Raw genomic sequence first — 23,043 nt, 5'->3', positions numbered from 1 at the left:
AAGTAACTATTGCAGTATATTGCAGTATACAGTGGGGCAAACAAGTATTTAATATTTGTATTTTATTTCTCCCACTTAAAAATATGAGAGAGGCCTGTAATTTTCATCATAGGTACACTTCAACTATGACAGACAAAATGAGAAAAAAAATCCAGAAAATCACATTGTAGGATTTTTAATGAATTTATTTGCAAAATATGGTGGAAAATAAGTATTTGGTCACCTACAAACAAGCAAGATTTCTGGCTCTCACTGTAACTTCTTCTTTAAGAGGCTCCTCACTCTTCCACTCATTACCTGTATTAATGGCACCTGTTTGAACTTGTTATCAGTATAAACGAAACCCCTCCACAACCTCAAACAGTCACACTCCAAACTCCACTATGGCCAAGACCAAAGAGCTGTCAAAGGACACCAGAAACAAAATTGTAGACCTGCACCAGGCTGGGAAGACTGAATCTGCAAAAGGTAAGCAGCTTGGTTTGAAAAAATCAACTGTGGGAGCTAAAATTAGGAAATGGAAGACATACAAGATCACTGATAATCTCCCTTGATCTGGGGCTCAAAGCAAGATCTCACCCTGTGGGGTCAAAATGATCACAAGAACGATGAGCAAAAATCCCAGAACCACACGGGGGGACCTAGTGAATGACCTGCAGAGAGCTGGGACCAAAGTAACAAAGCCTACCATCAGTAACACACTACGCCGCCAGGGACTCAAATCCTGCAGTGCCAGGCGTGTCCCCCTGCTTAAGCCAGTACATGTCCAGGCCCGTCTGAAGTTTGCTAGAGAGCATTTGGATGATCCAGAAGAAGATTGGGAGAATGTCATATGGTCAGATGAAACCAAAATATAACTTTTTGGTAAAAACTCAACTCGTCGTGTTTGGAGGACAAAGAATGCTGAGTTGCATCCAAAGAACACCATACATACTGTGAAGCATGGGGGTGGAAACATCATGCTTTGGGGCTGTTTTTCTTCAAAGGTACCAGGACGACTGATCCGTGTAAAGGAAAGAATGAATGCGGCCATGTATCGTGAGATTTCGAGTGAAAACCTCCTTCCATCAGCAAGGGCATTGAAGATGAAACGTGGCTAGGTCTTTCAGCATCACAATGATCCCAAACACACCGCCTGGGCAACGAAGGAGTGGCTTCGTAAGAAGCATTTCAAGGTCCTGGAGTGGCCTAGCCAGTCTCCAGATCTCAACCCCATAGAAAATCTTTGGAGGGAGTTGAAAGTCCGTGTTGCCCAGCAACAGCCCCAAAACATCACTGCTCTAGAGGAGATCTGCTTGGAGGAATGGGCCAAAATACCAGCAACAGTGTGTGAAAACCTTGTGAAGACTTACAGAAAACGTTTGACCTCTGTCATTGCCAACAAAGGGTATATAACAAAGTATTGAGATAAACTTTTGTTATTAACCAAATACGTATTTTCCACCATAATTTGCAAATAAATTCATTAAAAATCCTACAATGTGATTTTCCGGAAAAAAAATCTAATTTTGTCTGTCATAGTTAAAGTGTACCTATGATACATTACAGGCCTCTCTCATATTTTTAAGTGGGAGATCTTGCACAATTGGTGGCTGACTAAATAATATTTTGCCCCACTGTATATTGCAGTAAAAAACAATGAAAGTTATTCATCCACTGCCGAGTGTATGTGTGTTGTGTTCAATCCAGTTTGTGTGTGTGACAGCTCATTAGGCCTTACATTTTTTATCAAATTGATGCTTTCACAACTTCCTGCCAATAAATACAAACCAGATAAACAATAAAGTAGCCAAGATGAGGAAACGGATGGAATCGAATCTAAGCCAGGTCATTCACAGATCACAGGTGAGACTGCAGTCATAGAGAGCCACTGTATGCTACAGTTACCCATCTCCCCAAAGGTTAGCACTAGATTAGATTATTATGGCTAATCAGATCCTTCACAGGTGAGCCTACTAAGAAACCTATCCAACGGTCAGCACAGATTATTATGGCTAAAGTCATAGATCGCCACTGGTGCTAACTAAATCTATCTAAGGGTCAGACTCAAAACAGTGGGTAGTAATGATCTCATCCTAATCCTGACCAATCTTTGCAAGGTTCAAATTGACAGGTACAGTGAGACTAGATTGCATCATAAGTGTTCATAAGTCCACAGCTTCAGAAGCAAACCCTAGCCATAACACTAGTCTAACGGATATGGGAATTGTACTCTGCTCTTTACTGCAAAAGCCCAATCATTTAGATTCTAACAGCTTATACTAAGAACTCAAAACTCATTAGCATGATGTTTGGTGGTCCATGAGGAATAATTTGATGAAGTTGGAGATCTAGATTGCAGAACCTCCCCTAACAGTGTTCCCTAAAAGCACCCAAACGGAGATGGGTAGCATCCCAAATGGCACCCTATTCCCTCCATAGCGCACTACCTTCGACCAGAGCACTTGGGATGCAGACATGGTGCTACTGTAGTTCTGTCTGGGAACCTCCTCACAACAGGGACAAGGGTTTTTGGTATCTGTGAGGGCTTTTCCAAATCCTCTTTCAGAGCCACCGAGCAGAACGGAGATATTATGATCTGACACTCTGTGAGTGCAGTGCAGCACCCTTAAAATACAGGCCCAGTGTAGGCATAATCCACCTGAGAGAAATAAGCATTATGTATTGTAAAAATATATAAAAGTTTTGAAAATATTAAATCACTTACCTCATGATGGAAATTAACAACATAACATGGAACACCAGGTGCAGGAAACCATTGTTGATAAATAATGATAATAAAAACAAAAGCATAATAAAAACATATAATTTTATATTAAGTAAAGGGTTTACCTTCTCTTGGTACTGCCTGCGGGACGAGTCCAGTGATTGGATGAGAGCGGTGGCGTGGCCGACGAACATGGCGTAGCAGGTGGCGCCCACAATCATACTGAGCATGGTGATCCACAGGTCGGACATGCTGACAGGCGCCCGGGCGCCGTACCCGATACACAGCATGTGGCTCATGGCCTTAAAGAGAGCGTACGAGTACTGCTTACCCCACGAGTCATTCTGTAGGGGAGACAGGGGGAGGATGGGGGAGAAAGAGGGAGAGAGAAGGGGAAAGGGGGGAGTTACCCCGGGCTTGTAGAAGATTTACGGCACAGAGAGAGGAGGATCTTTCTCTTTGTTGGATCACTGAACCTCCACAGAACATCCTGCCAACAAACCTTCATGCTTGGGCACGCTACGCTCACAGAGTGACTAAACCACCACTCCCTCTCCTCCCTTGCTCCCTCATTCCTACTCGGCCAATGCGTGTAAAACAATTTGATGGCTGGAAGCGGTGCTAATCAACATTGATTACTTCCATTAGCTGTGTAAGAGCTGATGTATAGTTTGTTTTTGACATGGGGATCCTTCACTTCACTGAACTGGACGGAGGAAGCAGAGAGGCGAGGGTTCTGCCTGGCTTCTGCCTTTTCTCTACTGCGTCCCAAATTGCACTATTCCCTGCATAGTGCACTGCTTTTGTAGTCTACTATATAGGGAATATGGTACCATTTGGGACATAACCCTTCTTATGGCTGATTACCACAAGTGCTTTAATGGGATTCAGTGCAGACAGGCAGAAATACAGTCCTGTCAGGACCAAGGCACTATGATTCAGCCCAGATACTATACACCCTGCTGGAGCAAGGCCTAGACTAAGCATCTGGTACATTGGTTTGAATCAATAGCATAGTTTATAGTTTATAGTTTATAGTTAGCAATAGTTTATACAACCACATTCTTCAGCATTGATTCTCAACATAGTCTCCTGATGATCCTTACTGTTGCTGTAAATGTCAATCAATCAAATGTATTTATAATGCCGTTTTTTCATCAGCAGTTGTCACAAAGTTCTTGTACATTAAATGCAAGTGCTTATACAGTGTGGAAATTGAAGCTCTGATTTTGAAAAGCAATAGGGAGCCTGCAGCGACAGCACTGGTAGGTGTGGCATACAAGAAAAGACAACTCCGATGAAAGACAGGGCATAAACCAACCTGCTAAATTCCTGAAGAGAAATCAGATCCTGCAGTTCTAGCATACAGGTTTCAAAGGCTTCCATGTAGGGAGCTGAGAAAATTGACAGACTGGAGGTGGCATATAAGACAGCAGCAGAGAAAGAAAGACCTGGGTAAAGTACAATAGTTGCAGGCACTAAAGCAACTGTATAAGACAGAACACTTGAGGTGGCTTCCAAGAGAGCGGCAGCAAAAAACCTAGTAGGAATTTGTTATAAAGTATAACAGTATGGTGTGTGACACTGGAGGTGGACACTGGAGGTGGCAGGCACTACAGCAACAGTAAAATAGAACAAGGAGATGGCATACATGTGGCAGACAAACATCAGTAAAAGACAGAACATACAATGGATGTAATAAAGTACAACAGCACGGTATGATGAAGCCTAGCACACACTGGAGGTGGTACAGCAGGAAAAGAAAGAACATCAAATGTGACACAGGTGATGCATCAACACCAGTTAAAGACAGAGCACAGGAGGAAGCATTCTAGAAAACACCAATAAAAGTCAGAACATAGAACAAATATTATATTTAGTACAACAGTGTTTGAGACAGTGGGGGTTGGGAGTGACAAGATTCTAGAGGTGCATGAGTAGTTCTTTCTATGAAGAGTTCTGCTGGAGTATTTCCTCAGCACTTTTAGTTCACAGAAAGAGAGGAACAGGTGAGAAAATTGGAGGAGTCAGTCACTCAGGAAGAGCAACTACAAGAGGCTGTATATGGGAGCTGTCACAGCCGTCTTTCCAAATTGACCTTAGGTGCCTTGCCGGGAGTCATAGTGTGCATCCCAGATGGCACCATATTCACTTTGTAGTGCCTATAGAGGCCTTAAAGGCTCTGGTCAAAATAAATATACTATATAGTGAATAGGGTGCCATGTTGGATGTAGTCACAGATGTAGGGGCCTGTTTGGTGGCTTGCTAGCCATATTATATGACTCTACTCTCTTTTTTATGTTTTATTTATTTTATAAATCGACATTGAAGTCTTCAAGACTAGTGTTTGCAAGGGGATGGAATTTATGCCACTAGGAAGTGGGTTAGCAGCTCAGGAGTTCCTGACCTGGAGGCTTGTGACATTTGTGAGATTTATTTGTGACATTTATTAAGATGAGTAATGTAACAAACAGTTCATTGGGTTCAGGGTTTGGTTGTGTGGTTGCAGCCCAAAAAAATAAAGGGGTCAAAAGGCATACAGTTTGAATAAGATGGACTTGCTTTGAAAGAAAAAAGTTTGAAGGCTTATTTTTATTTTCTTATACAGTGCATTTGGAAAGTATTCAGACCCCTTGACATTTTCAACATTTTGTTACGTTATAGCCTTATTCTAAAATGGATTAAATAGTTTTCCCCCCTCATCAATATACACACAATATTCCATAATGACAAAGATTTTTTTTTTGATTTTTTTGCAAATGTATTAAAATATCTATATATATTTTTTAACATTTACATAACTATTCAGACCCTTTACTCAGTACTTTGTTGAAGCACCTTTGGCAGCGATTACAGCCTCATGTCTTCTTGGGTATGATGCTACAAGCTTGGCACACCTGTATTTGGGGAGTTTCTAACATTCTTCTCTGCAGATCCTCTCAAGCTCTGTCAGTTTGGATGGGGAGCGTCGCTGCACAGCTATTTTAAGGTCTCCCCAGAGATGTTCGATCAGGTTCAAGTCTGGGTTCTGACTGCGCCACTCAAGGACATTCAGAGACTTGTCCCAAAGCCAACCCTGTGTTGTCTTGGCTATGTTCTTAGGGTCGTTGTCTTTCGCCCCAGTCTCAGGTCCTGAGCTCTCTGGAGCAAGTTTTCATCAAGGATCTCGCTGTACTTTGTGCAGTTCATCTTTCCCTCGATCCTGACTAGTTTTCCAGTCCCTGTCGCTGAAAAACATCCTCAATGCATGATGCTGCCACCCCCATGCTTCACCCTAGGGATGGTGCCAGGTTTCCTCCAGATGTGACGCTTGGCATTCAGGCCAAGGAGTTCAATCTTGGTTTCCTCAAACCAGAGAATCTTCTTTCTCATGGTCTGAGATTCCTTTATGTGCCTTTTTGCAATCTCCAAGCGGGATGTCATGTACCTTTTTACTGAGAAGTGGCTTCCGTCTGGCCACTCTACCACAAAGGCCTGATTGGTGGAGTGCAGCAGAGATGGTTGTCTTTCTGGAAGGTTGGATGGGGAGCATCGGCTTCTTGGTCACCTCCCTGACCAAGGCCCTTCTCCCTTGATTGTTCAGTATGGCCGGACGGCCAGCTCTCGGAAGAGTCTGGTGGATCCAAACTTCTTTCGTTTATAAATGAAGGCCACTGTGTTCTTTGGGATCTTCAATGCTGCAGACATTTTTTGGTACCCTTCCCCAGATCTGTGCCTCGACACGATCCTGTCTTGGAGCTCTACAGACCATTCTTTCATCCTCATGGCTTGGTTTTTGCTCAGACATGCACTGTCAACAGTCGGACCTTAAATAGACAGGTATGCCTTTCCAAATCATGTCTAATCAATAGAATTTACCACAGATGGACAAGTTGTAGAAACACCTGAGCTCAATTTCGAGTCTCATAGGAAAGGGTCTGAATACTTACTGTACGTAATTTAGGTATTTGTGTTTTATTTATTTTTATACATTTGCAAACATTTATAAACATTTATAAAAATATGTTCATTATGAGGTATTGATTGGTATTGTGGTATTGTGTATTGAGGTATTGATTAATTTTTTTAAGGCAGTAACGTAACAAAGTGTGGAAAAAGGGAAGGGGTCAAACCATTTCATTGCTGAGTTCATGTAAGGAAATCAGTCAATTGAGTTTGATTTTTTTTTACAGGTAAGAACAAATTCTTATTTTCAATGGCAGCCTAGGAACAATGGGTTAACTGTCTTGTTCAGCAGCAGAACGACAGATTTTTACCTTTTCAGCTCAGGGATTCGATGTTGCAACCTTTCGATTGCTAGTCCAACGCTCTAACCAGTTCTGGTTCACAAAGACACAGTGGTTGGAACCAAACATCTAAAATTTGGGCTCATCAGACCAAAGGACAGAGTTCCACTGGTCTAATGTCCATTGCTCATGTTTCTAGGCCCAAGCAAGTCTCTTCCTTTTGGGGTCCTTTAGAAGTGGTGTCTTTGCAGCAATTCGACCATGAAGGCCTGATTCATGTCGTCTCTGATCAGTTGATGTTGAGATGTGTTTTTTTATTTTTTATTTAACCTTTATTTAACTAGGCAAGTCAGTAAGAACAAATGTGTATTTACAATGACGGTCTACCCCGGCTAAACCCTAAACCGGACGAAGCTGGGCCAATTGTACGCCGCCCTATGGCCGTGGAATCTGTATGTAATGACGCCCCAGTTTCATCATAGCGCTTGATGGTTTTTGTGACAGATTGACTGACCTTCACGTCTTAAAGTAATGATAGATTGTCATTTCTCTTTGCTTATTTGAGCTGTACTTACCATAATATGGACTTAATATTTTACCAAATAGGGCTATCATTGTCACAACACAACTGATTGGCTCAAGCACATAATATTCCACAAATTAACTTAACTTTTAACAAGGCACACCTGTTAATTGAAATGCATTCCACTATATTGGTGTGCCAAGATTGTGCAAAGTTGTCATCAAGGCAAAGGTTGGCTACTTTGAAGAATCTCTAATATAAAATATATTTTGATTTGTTTAATACTTGCTAGCTACATGTCTTAACAAAATACTTCACTATGCAAGTAACCATTTCGGGTGACCTTCTACTCCGATTTCAGAGCACTCTCGTCTGAGTGTGCCAGAGCGCAGAATGACTGATGAATTTACAAACGTTCAACACCCGTTGAATATGGCCGGTGTCAGGTAACGAAATAAGCGTAATTCAATTGTTGCCAGCAGCACACTTGCAGTCACCAATGCTCTGGATGACATAAAAACAGCCTAACCAGCTCTGCTAGGATGAGTAAAATGGTCAGAGTGGGGTGTTCTCTCATTATGTATTTCTGGAAGTAGCTAGCCAGCTAACCAATGTTAGCCAGTTAGCTTGGGTGCTTGATTGCCGTTTTGAGGTCAGCACGTTCGGATCAACCTTACTCATCGGCCAGAGTGTTACCAGCAAACAATCTGACAGCACAGTTGCAGTCACCAATGCTCAGGATTACATAACAGCCTAACCAGCTCTGCTAGGGCAAGGAATGTTTAGTTAGTTTTTATTTATTTAACCATTATTTAACTAGGCACTTCATAACTTATTATCTGTTCCAAGGACACCTAGTAACAAATTGTGAGCATCCATTGAATGAGGTGATTGCCATCTATCATCCATAGACCAACATTGATTTTCTGCGCAGTCAGTGCTGCCTGACTTACAGATAATTATATGTGTGGGGTACAGCACAAGATTGTGTCGAGCGGAAGGGCACCAAAATCGTCGCTGCAGCACTCTGATTGTGTAGCACGGTGGTGGCAACATCATGTGGGGATGTTTTCAGGGGATGTTTTTCAGGGATGTTTTTCATTAGTCAGGATCGAGGGAAAGATGAACGGAGCAAAGCATGGAGAGATCCTTGAAGTAACATAGTAATACAGGTGTGCAAAGCCTTTAGTGTCAAGAATATGACTTGCACCATTCATTCTCGCTGTCTATTTTAAGTTATTTTTGTTGGACATTACATAATTGGGAATAAGCTGGCTTGCCGCAAAAATTGTTCTCGCTGTCGTTAATAACTAAAAAAATATAAAACATAATGTAATATGTAATAAAAAATGTAATAACTAAAAAAATATAAAAGAGGTTTGCATTTGAGACTTATGATCTGTATACTATTGCAAATCCATATGTTATATGTGGTTACCATTAAGCTACCTACCTTTTTAAAGTGATTCCAACTGGTACCAATGTTTTAACATTTCCAACTACGAAAGAAACAAACAAGATGTAGGGTATAATACTTACAACCATACCATTTAGCGACACCCAGCAATCTTGGGGGAAATCTTGTAGGAGGGGAACCAGGAACTGTAGGCAACCATCCCAGTGGCAGAGCAGTAGCATCATCCCTATCAGATTAAATATTCTTACCACAGCACTGGCCAGGTCGTAGGTCATATGGAAGATCTGGAGACAGAGAAAAGAGAAGGGGGAAAAAATATGTTAAGATACAAGGATTCAAATATTAATAGTTCTCGGACAAAGATGATTGCTCCGAAACGCGACATTATTAACCATTTTTGAAAGGAATTAAGTTACTAACCTGAAGCTCAGTATTTCAGTTTTACATTCCTCAGACTGAGCACCCTTTCAACAGTCCAGAAAAAACTTCAAATTGTGGTTAGAGCGCAAGCGTACTACAACTATCCAAAAATAGTTGTTTTTGTAGTCCAAAAATCTAATTTTAAAGCAGTAGTAGAGAGGAGAGCCGCAGCCATTTTGGCCACAGGAGAATTTCAATCACTTTACAACACGGTGTAAGTGTAATTCACAGATGTTTGGGTATTCAGTATTTGTCATTGACATCATCCAAAGCAAACAGACCACAGTGAAATGGCAAAAAATGTAAGGTTGCTGTACGCAGGGGGAATAAGTTCAGAAGAGGGCATAGCCAAGCCAATGCACTAGCCACAATAATAGCACATTTCAAAGCTTGTAATGATCAAACAACTGTTTATTTAATCTTAACAGGATTGCTGAGTACACGATTTCTAACACTTCCAGTTTAACACTTCCAGTCAGACATGTTATTAAATTAACACGTAAAGCATTTTCCTTTAAAAAATATTTTTTAGTTACAGTTGAACCCCCATCCACACTATACATGCTTTACTAATACACATATCATCTATTCAAAATAAACTGGATTTAACCATGGAGACATGAGATGACATGAGCAGACAGAGGGAGAGAACCAGAGAGCTAGAGATCTAGAGAGAACGAGAGAGAGACACGATAACAATCTTGTTGCTTAGTCAGAGCGAACCAGGGCGCTGCTAGAATAAAAGCCAATCTACAGTGTGACTGAACAGGTCTGGAGAAAAGGATTGGCTGACATTGGATCAGAACAAAATAGAATCTCATCACACTTATATGAGTTCCACTCTATCTGCTAATTAGTTCTCATTTGCATAGGAAACCCATTATTTCTATCCTGGCTCAATATTCCATTACCATTTTGGCTAAAGTGCCAATTACTGTCTTTCTGCAAAAAACCTGGAAGTGTTTGAGTGAAAATTCACAAAGTTCCAGTTTCACATGACAAACCAGCTATCACCCATTTGTAAAAAATTAAAAATGCAACATTTTGTTGAACCTGTCTACTGCCTTATCCCTCGTCCCCCACAACATGAAGGACCTAATCCGAGGGGTTGATGAGGTAATTTCTCCATAAACTGCTTTAAAAGTCACTAATGCAGGCATTTAATTGAGTTTTAATGGGTTCTTAAGGTATTAGAATAAAATAAATGTTATTCTTAACGGGTTTTTTTTCTATATTATTGCCCTGAGGGGGATAAATAAAAGCCATGTCAGAGACGCAAACTCGGTCTCAACCTTTAAGTCTTTACTGAAGACTTGGTTCCCCTCTTTCCACTTGGATTCTCTGCCTCTAACCCTATTACAGGGGCTGAGTCACTGGCTTACTGGGGCTCTCTCATACCGTCCCTGGGAGGGGTGCGTCACCTGAGTGGGTTGAGTCACTGATGTGGTCATCCTGTCTGGGTTGGCGTCCTCCCCTTGGGTTGTGCCGTGGCGGAGGTCTTTGTGGGCTATACTCAGCCTTGTCTCAGGATGGTAAGTTGGTGGTTGAAGATATCCCTCTAGTGGTGTGGGGGCTGTGCTTTGGCAAAGTGGGTGGGGTTATATCCTTCCTGTCTGGCCCTGTCCGGGGGTGTCCTCGGATGGGGCCACAGTGTCTCCTGACCCCTCCTGTCTCAGCCTCCAGTATTTATGCTGCAGTAGTTTATGTGTCGGGGGGTTAGGGTCAGTTTGTTATATCTGGAGTACTTCTCCTGTCCTATTCGGTGTCCTGTGTGAATTTAAGTGTGCTCTCTCTAATTCTCTCTTTCTTTCTCTCTCTCGGAGGACCTGAGCCCTAGGACCATGCCTCAGGACTACCTGACATGATGACTCCTTGCTGTCCCCAGTCCACCTGGCCGTGCTGCTGCTCCAGTTTCAACTGTTCTGCCTTATTATTATTATTATTGGACCATGCTGGTCATTTATGAACATTTGAACATCTTGGCCATGTTCTGTTATAATCTCCACCCGGCACAGCCAGAAAAGGACTGGCCACCCCACATAGCCTGGTTCCACTCTAGGTATCTTCCTAGGTTTTGGCCTTTCTAGGCAGTTTTTTCTAGCCACCGTGCTTCTACACCTGCATTGCTTGCTGTTTGGGGTTTTAGGCTGGGTTTCTGTACAGCACTTTGAGATATCAGCTGATGTACGAAGGGCTATATAAATACATTTGATTTGATTTGATAAATACCTAGTTGGAATGCTGTTGAATGCTGTAGAGTCAAGGTCTGGAAAAACAAATAGGCCTAATGTAATTCAAGATATTCAAGCAACAATGAGGAAGGTTTTGCCCCTTGTAGAACATTTGCACCTCCCTCTCACTATTATTATAAAGTCAAGGTATCTGAAATTATATCGCAAGACAGTCTTAAAGTTAATTCCGTGGTCATAATTGCTGAATAACTACTAAGCAAGCAACACATATTATAGAAGACAACTTTTCACAGCTACAGATGTAGGATCTTAATTTGAGCCAGTTTGCTACAGCAGGAAAATATGTGGATTATAATTAACAGAAATTGTTGTAGGGCATAATACATTTTTCGTAAAGGAAAATTGAGTCCGGAATTTCAAAGTGGAAATTACAATCTTCAGAAGCCTTTTTAACCCATTACAGTCTATGCCATTTAAAAAACACGTACAACCCCTTGAAGTATCAAAAAAAATTGAACTTTTTGGGATGAAATATTGTATTTGGCCTTACTGCTATTAGACCATACTAACACATTGAATAACAGATTCACCAAATGGAACAACATGTAGTGAACAATTTAAAGGAACTTTGTTCTGAAGTGTCTGTCTATATCTAAAGGAAATAAGAAAGATCAGGAAACTTATCTAAACATTTTTTGGTACTAAACAATCTCCATATGTACTTCCCTTCATTTTGTCAACTGGTACCAGGGGACCTTCAGACGAGTCTTGTGAGACCTGTTGGTGTCCTAGATATGTACGTGTTAGTGAAAGTCTCACCTTTGTGAACAGGGGGGTCATATTAGTGTGATGCCCCAAATTTTCAGACGCTACAGACAGAAGTTGGCAGATCGGCTATACTGATTTCAGATGAGTCCCAAGAGGCTTTTTACATTATGCTAATTCGATTTCCGTGGGGGAGCAGACATCAACTCTAGGGGGTTAAACCTCCTGCACCAGGGTGATCAAATTAAGACCCTACATCTGTAGATACCAACACATAAGGGTTGGGGTCAATTTAATTAAAATTCCAGTCAATTCAGTATACTGAAATTCCAATTGCATTTATCTTCAATGCTTTTCAATTAAGAAAGTTCAATTGAAATATTGTTTCCTTCTGAAATTGACCCCAACCCTGCAACACGTCGTAAATACTGAAACTGCAATCACATGTACCCTAATCCTTACTTTTGGACTTGATTTTCCCTTACAAAATGTATAAATGCCTACAAAATGTTTATTCATTATAATCCACATACAGTGGGGCAAAAAAGTATTTAGTCAGCCACCAATTGTGCAAGTTCTTCCACTTAAAAAGATGAGAGAGGCCTGTAATTTTCATCATAGGTACACTTCAACTATGACAGACAAAATGAGAAAAAAAATCCAGAAAATCGCATTGTAGGATTTTTAATGAATTTATTTGCAAATTATGGTGGAAAATAAGTATTTGGTCAATAACAAAAGTTTATCTCAATACTTTGTTATATACCCTTTGTTGGCAATGACAGAGGTCAAACGTTTTCTGTAAGTCTTCACAAGGTTTTCACGCACTGTTGCTGGTATTTTGGCCCATTCCTCCAAGCAGATCTCCTCTAGAGCAGTGATGTTTTGGGGCTGTTGCTGGGCAACACGGACTTTCAACTCCCTCAAAAGATTTTCTATGGGGAGATTATTTGAAGATCATCAAAGGTTAGTGATTTATTTTATCTCTTTCTGCTTTTTGTGACTCCTCTCTTTGGCTGGAAAAATGGCTGAGTTTTTCTTTGGCTCGGTGGTGACCTAACATAATCGTTTTTGGTGCTTTCGCTGTAAAGCCTATTCGAAATCGGACACTGTGGTTGGATTAACAACAAGATTACCTTTCAAACGGTATTAAATACATGTATGTTTGAGGAATTTTAATTATGAGATTTCTGTTGTTTTGAATTTGGCGCCCTGCACTTTCACTGCCTGTTGTCATATCATCCCTTTAACGGGATTGCAGCCCGCAGCATGCACCCTCGCACACCCATATTACAATTGTCACTTTCTCACTCTCCCACTCAAAGTTCTGCCCTCCCCTTTTATTTTCTACTGACTTCATGATGACTCCATGATGTACTGAAGAAAAAGCAAAAACAACACTGCACCATCCTTAACAGAACCCACCTGAGTCTTCCCTCCCTCTCATGCTGTACATCCATCCCCCTCCATGTCAAGGACAAAGCAGGCCATGCTAGGAAGCAGAACGGAAGAGAGAGGAAGGAGTCCAAATACAGACTGATAGATCTCAGTGATGAGTTGGTTCACTGGATCTCAGTGATCCAACTCATCTGTGGGGAGGTTCAGTGGCAGTACAAGGGAAGGCTAAAACTTGACAGCAGAGCTAGCTGAAAGGATGGCTGCTTGTCTCACCGTCTCAGTGCTCTGCTCTCTCCTGCTACCTACCACTGCATTATCTTTACTCGCTCTGTTAGTGTTGCTTTATGTGTCACTGTGTGTTTGATTACACACAGTAAGAAAGAGAGAAACAGCACATGTATTAAGCAACATACTCCTGCAGGACTCAGAGAGGATGGGAAAAACAGGAAGCAGCAACTTTGGCCTATTTGAATTGCTAATGTCTCCCTCACACCCAACGTGGCAAAAACAGAGATGTCTTCACAGCTTGTCTACGCTGTCCTCGTCAACGACATATAATTGAAAACAAAAGAGACCGAGGGAGGGAGAGAGATTTGTGACCTGTTGCCACAAGAAATGGGCAACCAGTGAAGAACAAACACCATTGTAAATACAACCCATATTTATGCTTATTTATTTTCCCTTGTGTTCTTTAACCATTTGTACATTGTTACAACACTATGTATAATATGACATTTGTAATGTCTTTATTGTTTTGAAATTTCTGTATGTGTAATGTTTACTGTTAATTTTTATTGTTTATTTCACTTTTGTATATTATCTACCTCACTTGCTTTAGCAATGTTAACACATGTTTCCCATGCCAATAAAGCCCCTTGAATTGAATTGAATTGAACATTGAGAGAGAGAGGGAGAGTATGAAGCATGAAGCAAGAGGGCGAGATGCTCATAGAGCAAGAGGCGAGTTAATAGCATCAAGTTGTATATTACTTCCCAGGAGCTAAACAGACTTTGTCTAGCTGCAGGTACTCAGGGGCTCAATCCACCTTCATGGAAAACCTCTCTAACCTACAGTAGGCCTAGAGGGCTGGGGTGGGAATTTTTCATGAATCATGATATCCTTCAGAAAGTATTCATACCCCTTGACTTAATATGCATTTTGTTCTGTTAGTCTGAATAAAACATGTATTAAATATTTTTTTAAATCTCACCCATCTACACACAATACCACATCATGACAAAATCAAAACATGTTTTTAGAAATAGCCACTCCAAATTGAGCTCAATCCAATTTCTGTTGATCATCTTTGAGATGTCACTACTTGATTGGAGTCCACCTGTGGCCAATTAAAATGTTTGGACATAATTTAGAAAGAAACACATCTGTCTAAACAAGGTCCCACAGTTCACAGTGCATGTCAGAGCAGAAACTATACCATGAAGTCCACGGAACTGTCCGTACATTTCCGAGCTAGAATTGTCTGGAGGCATATACAGTGGGGAGAACAAGTATTTGATACACTGCCGATTTTGAAGGTGTTCCTAAAGCATGTAGAGGTCTGTCATTTTTATCATAGGTACACTTCAACTGTGAGAGACGACATCCAGAAAAACACATTGTATGATTTTTAAGTAATTTTTAAGTAATTTGCATTTTATTGCATGACATAAGTATTTGATCACCTACCAACCAGTAAAAATTCCGGCTCTCACAGACCTGTTCGTTTTTCTTTAAGAAGCCCTCCTGTTCTCCACTCATTACCTGTATTAACTGCACCTGTTTGAACTCGTTACCTGTATAAAAGACACCTATCTACACACTCAATCAAACAGACTCCAACCTCTCCACAATGGCCAAGACCAGAGAGCTGTGTAAGGACATCAGGGATATAATTGTAGACCTGCACAAGGCTGGGATGGCCAAGCAGCTTGGTGAGAAGGCAACAACTGTTGGCACAATTATTAGATGGAAGAAGTTGAAGATGACGGTCAATCACCCTCGGGGTGAGGCTCCATGCAAGATCTCAGCTCGTGGGGCATCAATGATCATGAGGAAGGTGAGGGATCAGCCCAGAACTACACGACAGGACCTGGTCAATGACCTGAAGAGAGCTGGGACCACAGTCCCAACGAAAACCATTAGTAACACACTACGCCGTCATGGATTAAAATCCCGCAGAGCACGCAATGTCCCCCTGCTCAAGCCAGCTCATGTCCAGGCCCGTCTGAAGTTTGCCAATGACCATCAGGATGATCCAGAGGAGGAATGGGAGAAGGTCTGATGAGACAAAAATAGAGCATTTTGGTCTAAACTCCACTCGCCGTGTTTGGAGGAAGAAGAAGAATGAGTATAACCCCAAGAACACCATCCCAACTGTGAAGCATGGAGGTGGAAACATCATTCTTTGGGGATGCTTTTCTACAAAGGGGACAGGAAGACTGCATCGTATTGAGGAAGGATGGGGCCATGTATCGCGAGATCTTGGCCAACAACCTCCTTCCTTCAGTAAGAGCATTGAAGATGGGTCGTGGCTGGGTCTTCCAGCATGACAACGACCCAAAACACACAGCCAGGGCAACTAAGGAGAGGCTACGTAAAGAAGCATCTCAAGGTCCTGGAGTGGCCTAGCCAGTCTCCAGACCTGAACCAAATAGAACATCTTTGGAGGGAGCTGAAAGTCCATCTTGCCCAGCGATAGCCCCGAAACCTGAAGGATCTGGAGAAGGTCTGTATGGAGGAGTGGGCAAATTAATTACTTAAAAATCATACAATGTGATTTTCTGGATTTTTGTTTTAGACTCTGTTTTGTACCTATGATAAAAAAAACTACAGACATGCTTTGTAAGTAGGAAAACCTGCAAAATCGGGCAGTGTATCAAATACTTGTTCTCCCCACTGTATCTGGGGAAGGGTATAAAACAATTTCTAGAGTGTTGAAAGTTCCGAAGAGCACAGTGGCCTCCATCATTGGTAAATAAATAAAAACATTTAACTACCCAGTCTCTGCCAAGAGCTGGCCGTCCGATCAAAATGAGCAACAAGGCAAGAAGGACCTTGGTCAGAGAGTTGACCAAGAACCCACTGACTACTCTGACAGAACTACAAAGTTTGTTGGCTGAGATGGGAGACCCTGCCAGAAGGACAACAGTCCCTACAGCACTTCACCAATCTGGGCTTTGTGGTCTCCAGATGGAAAAAAGCACATGACAGCATGCCTGGAGTTTGCAAAAGGCACGTAAAAGACTGAGAACATAAGGCAAAAGATTCTGTGGTCTGATGAGACAAAAAATATAACTATTTGGCATGAATCCAAAGCGCTATGTCTGGAGAAAACCAACACCAACCCTACTGTAAAAGCATGTTGGTGGCAGCATTATGCTATGGGATGCTTTTCAGCGTCCTGATAGCATGATACATTTGTAAATTGCAAAGACTTTGAAAAGCATGTTTTTACTTTGTCATTATGGCGCATTGTGTATAGATGGGTGGGCAAAAAATCTGTTTAATCAATTTTGAATTCAGGCTGTAAAATATAAAAATGTGGAAGTCAAGGGGTATCAAATCAAATGTTATATGTCACATGCGCAGAATACAACAGTGAAATGCTTACTTACAAGCCCTTAACAAAAAATAACAGTAGGGGGTACCGGTACAGAGTCAATGTGCGGGGTCACAGGTTAGTCGAGGTAATTGGGGTAATATGTAAATGTAGGTAGAGTTAAAATGACTATGCATAGATAATAACCAGAGAGTAGCAGCAGCGTAAAAATGGGGGTGGGGGATGCAAATAGTCTGGGTAGACATTTGATTAGCTGTTCAGGAGTCTTAAGGCTTGGGGATAGAAGCTGTTAAGAAGCCTTTTGGTTCTTGACTTGGCAATCATTAACACTGTGTCTCAGAAGTTTCCGTCCATGACTGATGCAACCCAAAAAGAGTTAATGAGTACTTGAGGTCACAGAGAAAGTCTGGACATGCACTCCCTTATGTAAGGAATTAGGCAATTTCCCATGTTATAAACACATTTTGTTCATAAAATAATGATAAAAAATACTCTTTCAAACTGCAGATGTTGATTTAGTCATGGATCCATCACAAATTACTATGGGAATAAATATCACTGATTTACAGAAATATTGGAACAAAGCACCATATTTTCCAATCCATCCTCATGTAAGAAAGCTAATGTTTAAGTTCCTTGCTCAGAACATGAGAACATATGAAAGCTGGTGGTTCCTTTTAACATGAGTCTTCAATATTCCCAGGGAGGAAGTTTTAGGTTGTAGTTATTATAGGAATTATAGGACTATTTCTCTCTATACGATTTGTATGTCATATACCTTTGACTATTGGATGTTCTTATCGGCACTTTAGTGTAACAGTATAGCTTCCGTCCCTCTCCTCGCTCCTACCAGGAACACAGAGTTACCCATGCAGAGCAAGGGGAACAACTACTCCAAGTCTCAGAGCGAGTGACGTTTGAAACGCTATTAGCATGCACCCCGCTAACTAGCTAGCCATTTCACATCGGTTACACCAGCCTAATCTCGGGAGTTGATAGGCTTGAAGTCATAAACAGCGCAATGCTTGAAGCATTGTGAAGAGCTGCTTGCAAAACGCACGAAAGTGCTGTTTGAATGAATGCTTACGAGCCTGCTGGTGCCTAACATTCGCTCAGTCAGACTGCTCTATCAAATCATAGACTTAATTATAATATAATAACACACAGAAATATGAGCCTTAGGTCATTAATATGGTCGAATCCGGAAACTATCATCTCGAAAACAAAACGTTTATTCTTTCAGTGAAATACGGAACCGTTCTGTATTTTATCTAAAGTTGGCTTCCATAAGTCTAAATATTCCTATTACATTGCACAACCTTCAATGTTAAGTCATAATTACGTAAAATTCTGGCAAATGAGTTTGCAACGAGCCAGGCGGCCCAAACTGTTGCATATACCCTGATTCTGCGTGCAATGAACGCAAGAGAAGTGACACAATTTCACCTGGCTAATATTGCCTGCTAACCTGGATTTCTTCTAGCTGAAATATGCAGGTTTAAAAATATATACTTCTGTGTAATGATTTTAAGAAAGGCATTGATGTTTATGGTTAGGTACAGTCGTGCAATGATTGTGCTTTTTTTCGCAAATGCGCTTCTGTTAAATCATCCCCCATTTGGCGAAGTTGGCTGAAGAAATAGTCTTCACACAGATCGCAACGAGCCAGTCGGCCCAAACTGCTGCATATACCCTGAATCTGTTGCAAGAGAAGTGACACAATGTTCGTAGTTAAAATAAATTAATGTTAGCAGGCAATATTAACTAAATATGCAGGTTTAAAAATATATACTTGTATATTGATTTTAAGAAAGGTATTGATGTTTATGGTTAGGTACACGTTGGAGCAACGACAGTCCTTTTTCGCGAATGCGCACCGCATCGATTATATGCAACGCAGGACACGCTAGATAAACTAGTAATATCATCAACCATGTGTAGTTAACTAGTGATTATGATCGATTGATTGTCTTTTATAAGATAAGTTTAATGCTAGCTGGCAACTTACCTTGGCTTCTTACTGCATTTGCGTAACAGGCAGGCTCCTCGTGGAGTGCAATGCAAGGTAGGTGGTTAGAGCGTTAGACTAGTTAACCGTAAGGTTGCAAGATTGAATCCCCGAGCTGACAAGGTAAAAATCTGTCATTCTGTCCCTGAACAAGGCAGTTCCTAGGCCATCATTGAAAATAAGAATGTGTTCTTAACTGACTTGACTAGTAACATAAAGGTGTAAAAGGAAAAAATTAAATTAAATAAAAAAATCGGCCAAATCGGTGTCCAAAAATAGAGATTTCCGAATGTTATGAAAACTTGAAATCGGCCTTAATTAATCGGCCATTCCGATTAATCGGTCGATCTCTAGTATGTATTGTAGACTGCACAGTAGCCTAACAAACAAATAAACACATTTCGTGAATAAAACAATGATAAAAAATACTCCTTCAAAATGCAGATGTTGATTTAGTTATGGATCCATAAAGAATTACTATGGGAATAAATATCACTGATTTACAGAAATATTGGAACAAGGTTGTCTAATGAAGGCAAACAATTTAGAATCCTCCGATCCTGTAGCCTACTCCCAACGTCACATTGTACAGCGCCATATAAATCCTGAGGGTTTCATGTTTTGTTTTACTCTGAATAGAAACCCCATAATATTAATCAAATTAATTAAGCCAAATTTCTTAAAATCAATCCCATATACTATGTTATTACAACAAAGGTTTTAAATTTAAAATTCTCTGGTAATGCCAATACGGAATACTATGCCCTCTGGTGGTGATATGGAGACACTGGCTGGAAGACCCATTTCTCAGAGGAGCGCTATTGGATCTGGGATTTCCACCTCTTCCGTCTGGCCAGGCCCACTTCTCACTCTCGGGGCCGCCCACCTGGCCGGTGTCATTCTGCGACTGGAGCCACGCTTTAGGAGAGGGGTAATTCATGCATACTCCAACTCTCCCGCTGCTAACCACCGGTCCTGGCAACCATCATTGCGCACACCTGCTCCCCATTGTTATGCACACCTGGACTTCATCATCGCCCTGATTCTTTCCCCTTTATTTAGCCCTCAGTAGCCTCAGTCTTCAGGCAGTATTGGTTTTGTTAACGTTCAGTACACTACTCCTGTTTTGTTTATCTTCATGTTTGTTATTACTAAACTGACCTGCTTCCTGACTCCCTGCGTATGTTAAACTTTTATTCAATGAACACCAAAGAAAACCGCAATCAAGTAAACAGAAATCAGCAAACTCCACATTTTCCCCAACACAATCATTAATGAATTCATAGCTAAAGAAATGTATGTCTCACAAGCAAAGGACTCATGCAGGCTTTGCAAAGGACACATCAAGTTGCATGCAGCGTACCCTCTATGCATCTTTAAATTGGGGAAGGCTGTAAATTACCTCCAGTTAAGGTTACTGGGGATTAATAGAGGATTTATTTGAAGGGATTAAAACAGTGACTGGCTATTACAATGAAGGATGACAAACTATTTCCAAGGAAATGGCTTCCACTGCCTTCCTCTTAAATTTCTTGCAATCTTTCCTCATCAGTTTTTTATTGTGACAGTAGTAATGTGTGCAATTGCAAAAATATTGTGCTGTGATCAAATGGAAATTTGTGATTGTTTTCAACTATCTTATTATTTCCTCCTCGTCTGTTGCTAAATGTAGTTAGGAGAAATGTATATACAGAGCAAATCTGAAGACCCAGATCTAATCAAACATGCCTTCATTTATGGAGTGTAAACAATATACTGCAAGTGCACATACAAATATCGTATTAGGAAAATTGGAAGCATCTGTCACACCCTGGTCTTAGTATTTTGTGTTTTCTTTAGTAATTTGGTCAGGCCAGGGTGTGACATGGGTTTTGTATGTGGTGTGTTTTGTCTTGGGGTTTTTGTTAGGTCTTGGGTTTGTATTATAGTAGGGGTATCTAGCATAGTCTATGGCTGTCTGGAGTGGTTCTCAATCAGAGGCAGGTGTTTTTCGTTGTCTCTGATTGCCGATTGGGAACCATATTTAGGCAGCCATATTCTTTGAGTGTTTCATGGGTGATTGTTCCTGTCTTAGTGTTTGCACCAGATAGGACTGTTTTAGGTTTTCTCACGTTGGTTGTTTTTTGTTAGTTATTTCATGTGTAGTGTCTTTATAAATTAAAGAACATGAATAACCACCACGCTGCATTTTGGTCCGCCTCTACTTCACCTAAAGAAAGCCGTTACAGCATCACCTATTAGGGGTACTTCTACGGCGTATAAAACGACTTAAGGCATCTGCATTAACTGCTGAATTGTTGCTACATAAGACCGAATCGAGCCGGTCGGTCACATATTAGGAAGATGTTCCTAATGTTTGGTATACTCAGTGTATAAAGAGTGACGTGAATACCTGTATATATTTGAAATTGTGTTTTTTTACATTGGATAAAAGTAGAGACTCAGAGCTAGAAAATGGCATTCATACACTACAGTTGAGGAGCAATGGGAAAGTAATTCTGCTTTGAATGTTGATAAACTTGTAACCTCACTTTTGAGACAATGGAGCTTGACATTTCAACATCATTCACACCCTCTTAAGCCTTACCCCCACCCATCTGTGAGGCCATGTACTAAACAACCAAAGATTTCAAGACTAAAGGTTGGTTCATACTACGTCCATCGACCGCTAACGCAGTGACATCATGAATGTTCTATTGTCATCCGACATCAAACTTGTCGTTATGAAAATGTATAAACACAAAAACTACAGGCTGCATGACATCAGCAGCCTGGTTGTCCAAAATAGCATAACTATTGTATTTTAACACCAATAAAACCACACGTTTAAAAACAAATTTGGGGGGGGGAATATGTGTACTAAAATGTCATGCCTTTCTGATTTTCTTTTCTTTCAAACTTCTGACCACTTTCCCAAAAGGTCAGACCAAACCTATGACATATTCCTCTGTGTCACTGCTATTCAAGCTGAAATGGTGATCACTGTTAGCCTAAAGAGTTTGTTAATTAGATAGAACTACAGCTGGCTATCAGTAGGTCTACATACCAAAATATTTTACATACAGTGCCCAATTTTTCAGTTTTTGATTTGTTAAAAAAGTTTGAAATATCCAATAAATGTCGTTCCACTTCATGATTGTGTCACACTTGTTGTTGATTCTTCACAAAAAAATACAGTTTTATATCTTTATGTTTGAAGCCTGAAATGTGGCAAAAGGTCGCAAAGTTCAAGGGGGCCGAATACTTTCGCAAGGCACTGTAGTTCTTCAAACTTTATACAAATTATTTTAAAGAGCTATCATCACTAGACTATCATTTCATCAAATACATAATATTTTTCTCCCCAAATAATAACTTAAAAGGTTCTAATTCCTTATTATTTCCCCCTTCCACTACAACAGCAAGTGTTGCAATAAAGAAAGCAAAAAAATCAAGTTGCAAAACCATGATTTATTTTCTCTCATTTCAAAAATGACTACATTTTATGATGGCCCACAGCAACCAGAAACAAAATGTTTTCAAAGCTTAAAATAGATTTGCAGTAGGGAAAATGACAGGGCATCTGATGAAGGTTTCACTGCATAAAGCCAACAAGACAAGGTGAGTCCAATATAATACAATTTGAGTTTCTAGCTGACTTTGAACAGCAGACCTGAGTTTCCTACAGTACTCTGTAATGTTTGATCATTACATCATCATTCAACTAAAATCAAACTTAATTTACACTGAACGTTTTACAAAAGTAAATCATGCATCTATTTATCTGAAACCCACGGCATGATTGATTCAGAGTTGCTTTGCTTTCTTAAGAGTGTTGTCCACATGAT

At 40.6% G+C, this 23,043-nt stretch overlaps 1 protein-coding gene across 1 annotated transcript in view; it reads right to left on the bottom strand.

The window, feature by feature from the left end:
- Window positions 1-23,043, bottom strand: part of LOC139408959 (potassium/sodium hyperpolarization-activated cyclic nucleotide-gated channel 1-like) — a 156,356-nt gene that overhangs the window by 80,569 nt on the left and 52,744 nt on the right. The window contains exons 3-4 of the mRNA XM_071153489.1: window positions 8,996-9,157; window positions 2,833-3,051 (exon numbers count right to left, since the gene is read on the bottom strand). Coding sequence (XP_071009590.1) covers window positions 2,833-3,051; window positions 8,996-9,157 — 381 coding nt within the window. The remainder of the gene's footprint in view (window positions 1-2,832; window positions 3,052-8,995; window positions 9,158-23,043) is intronic.

Source organism: Oncorhynchus clarkii, chromosome 5 (assembly GCF_045791955.1).
Source record: "Oncorhynchus clarkii lewisi isolate Uvic-CL-2024 chromosome 5, UVic_Ocla_1.0, whole genome shotgun sequence".
Lineage (NCBI taxonomy): Eukaryota > Metazoa > Chordata > Actinopteri > Salmoniformes > Salmonidae > Oncorhynchus > Oncorhynchus clarkii.
The sequence above is the reverse complement of the archived record's forward strand: the minus strand, read 5'-3'. Positions and strand labels throughout refer to the sequence as shown.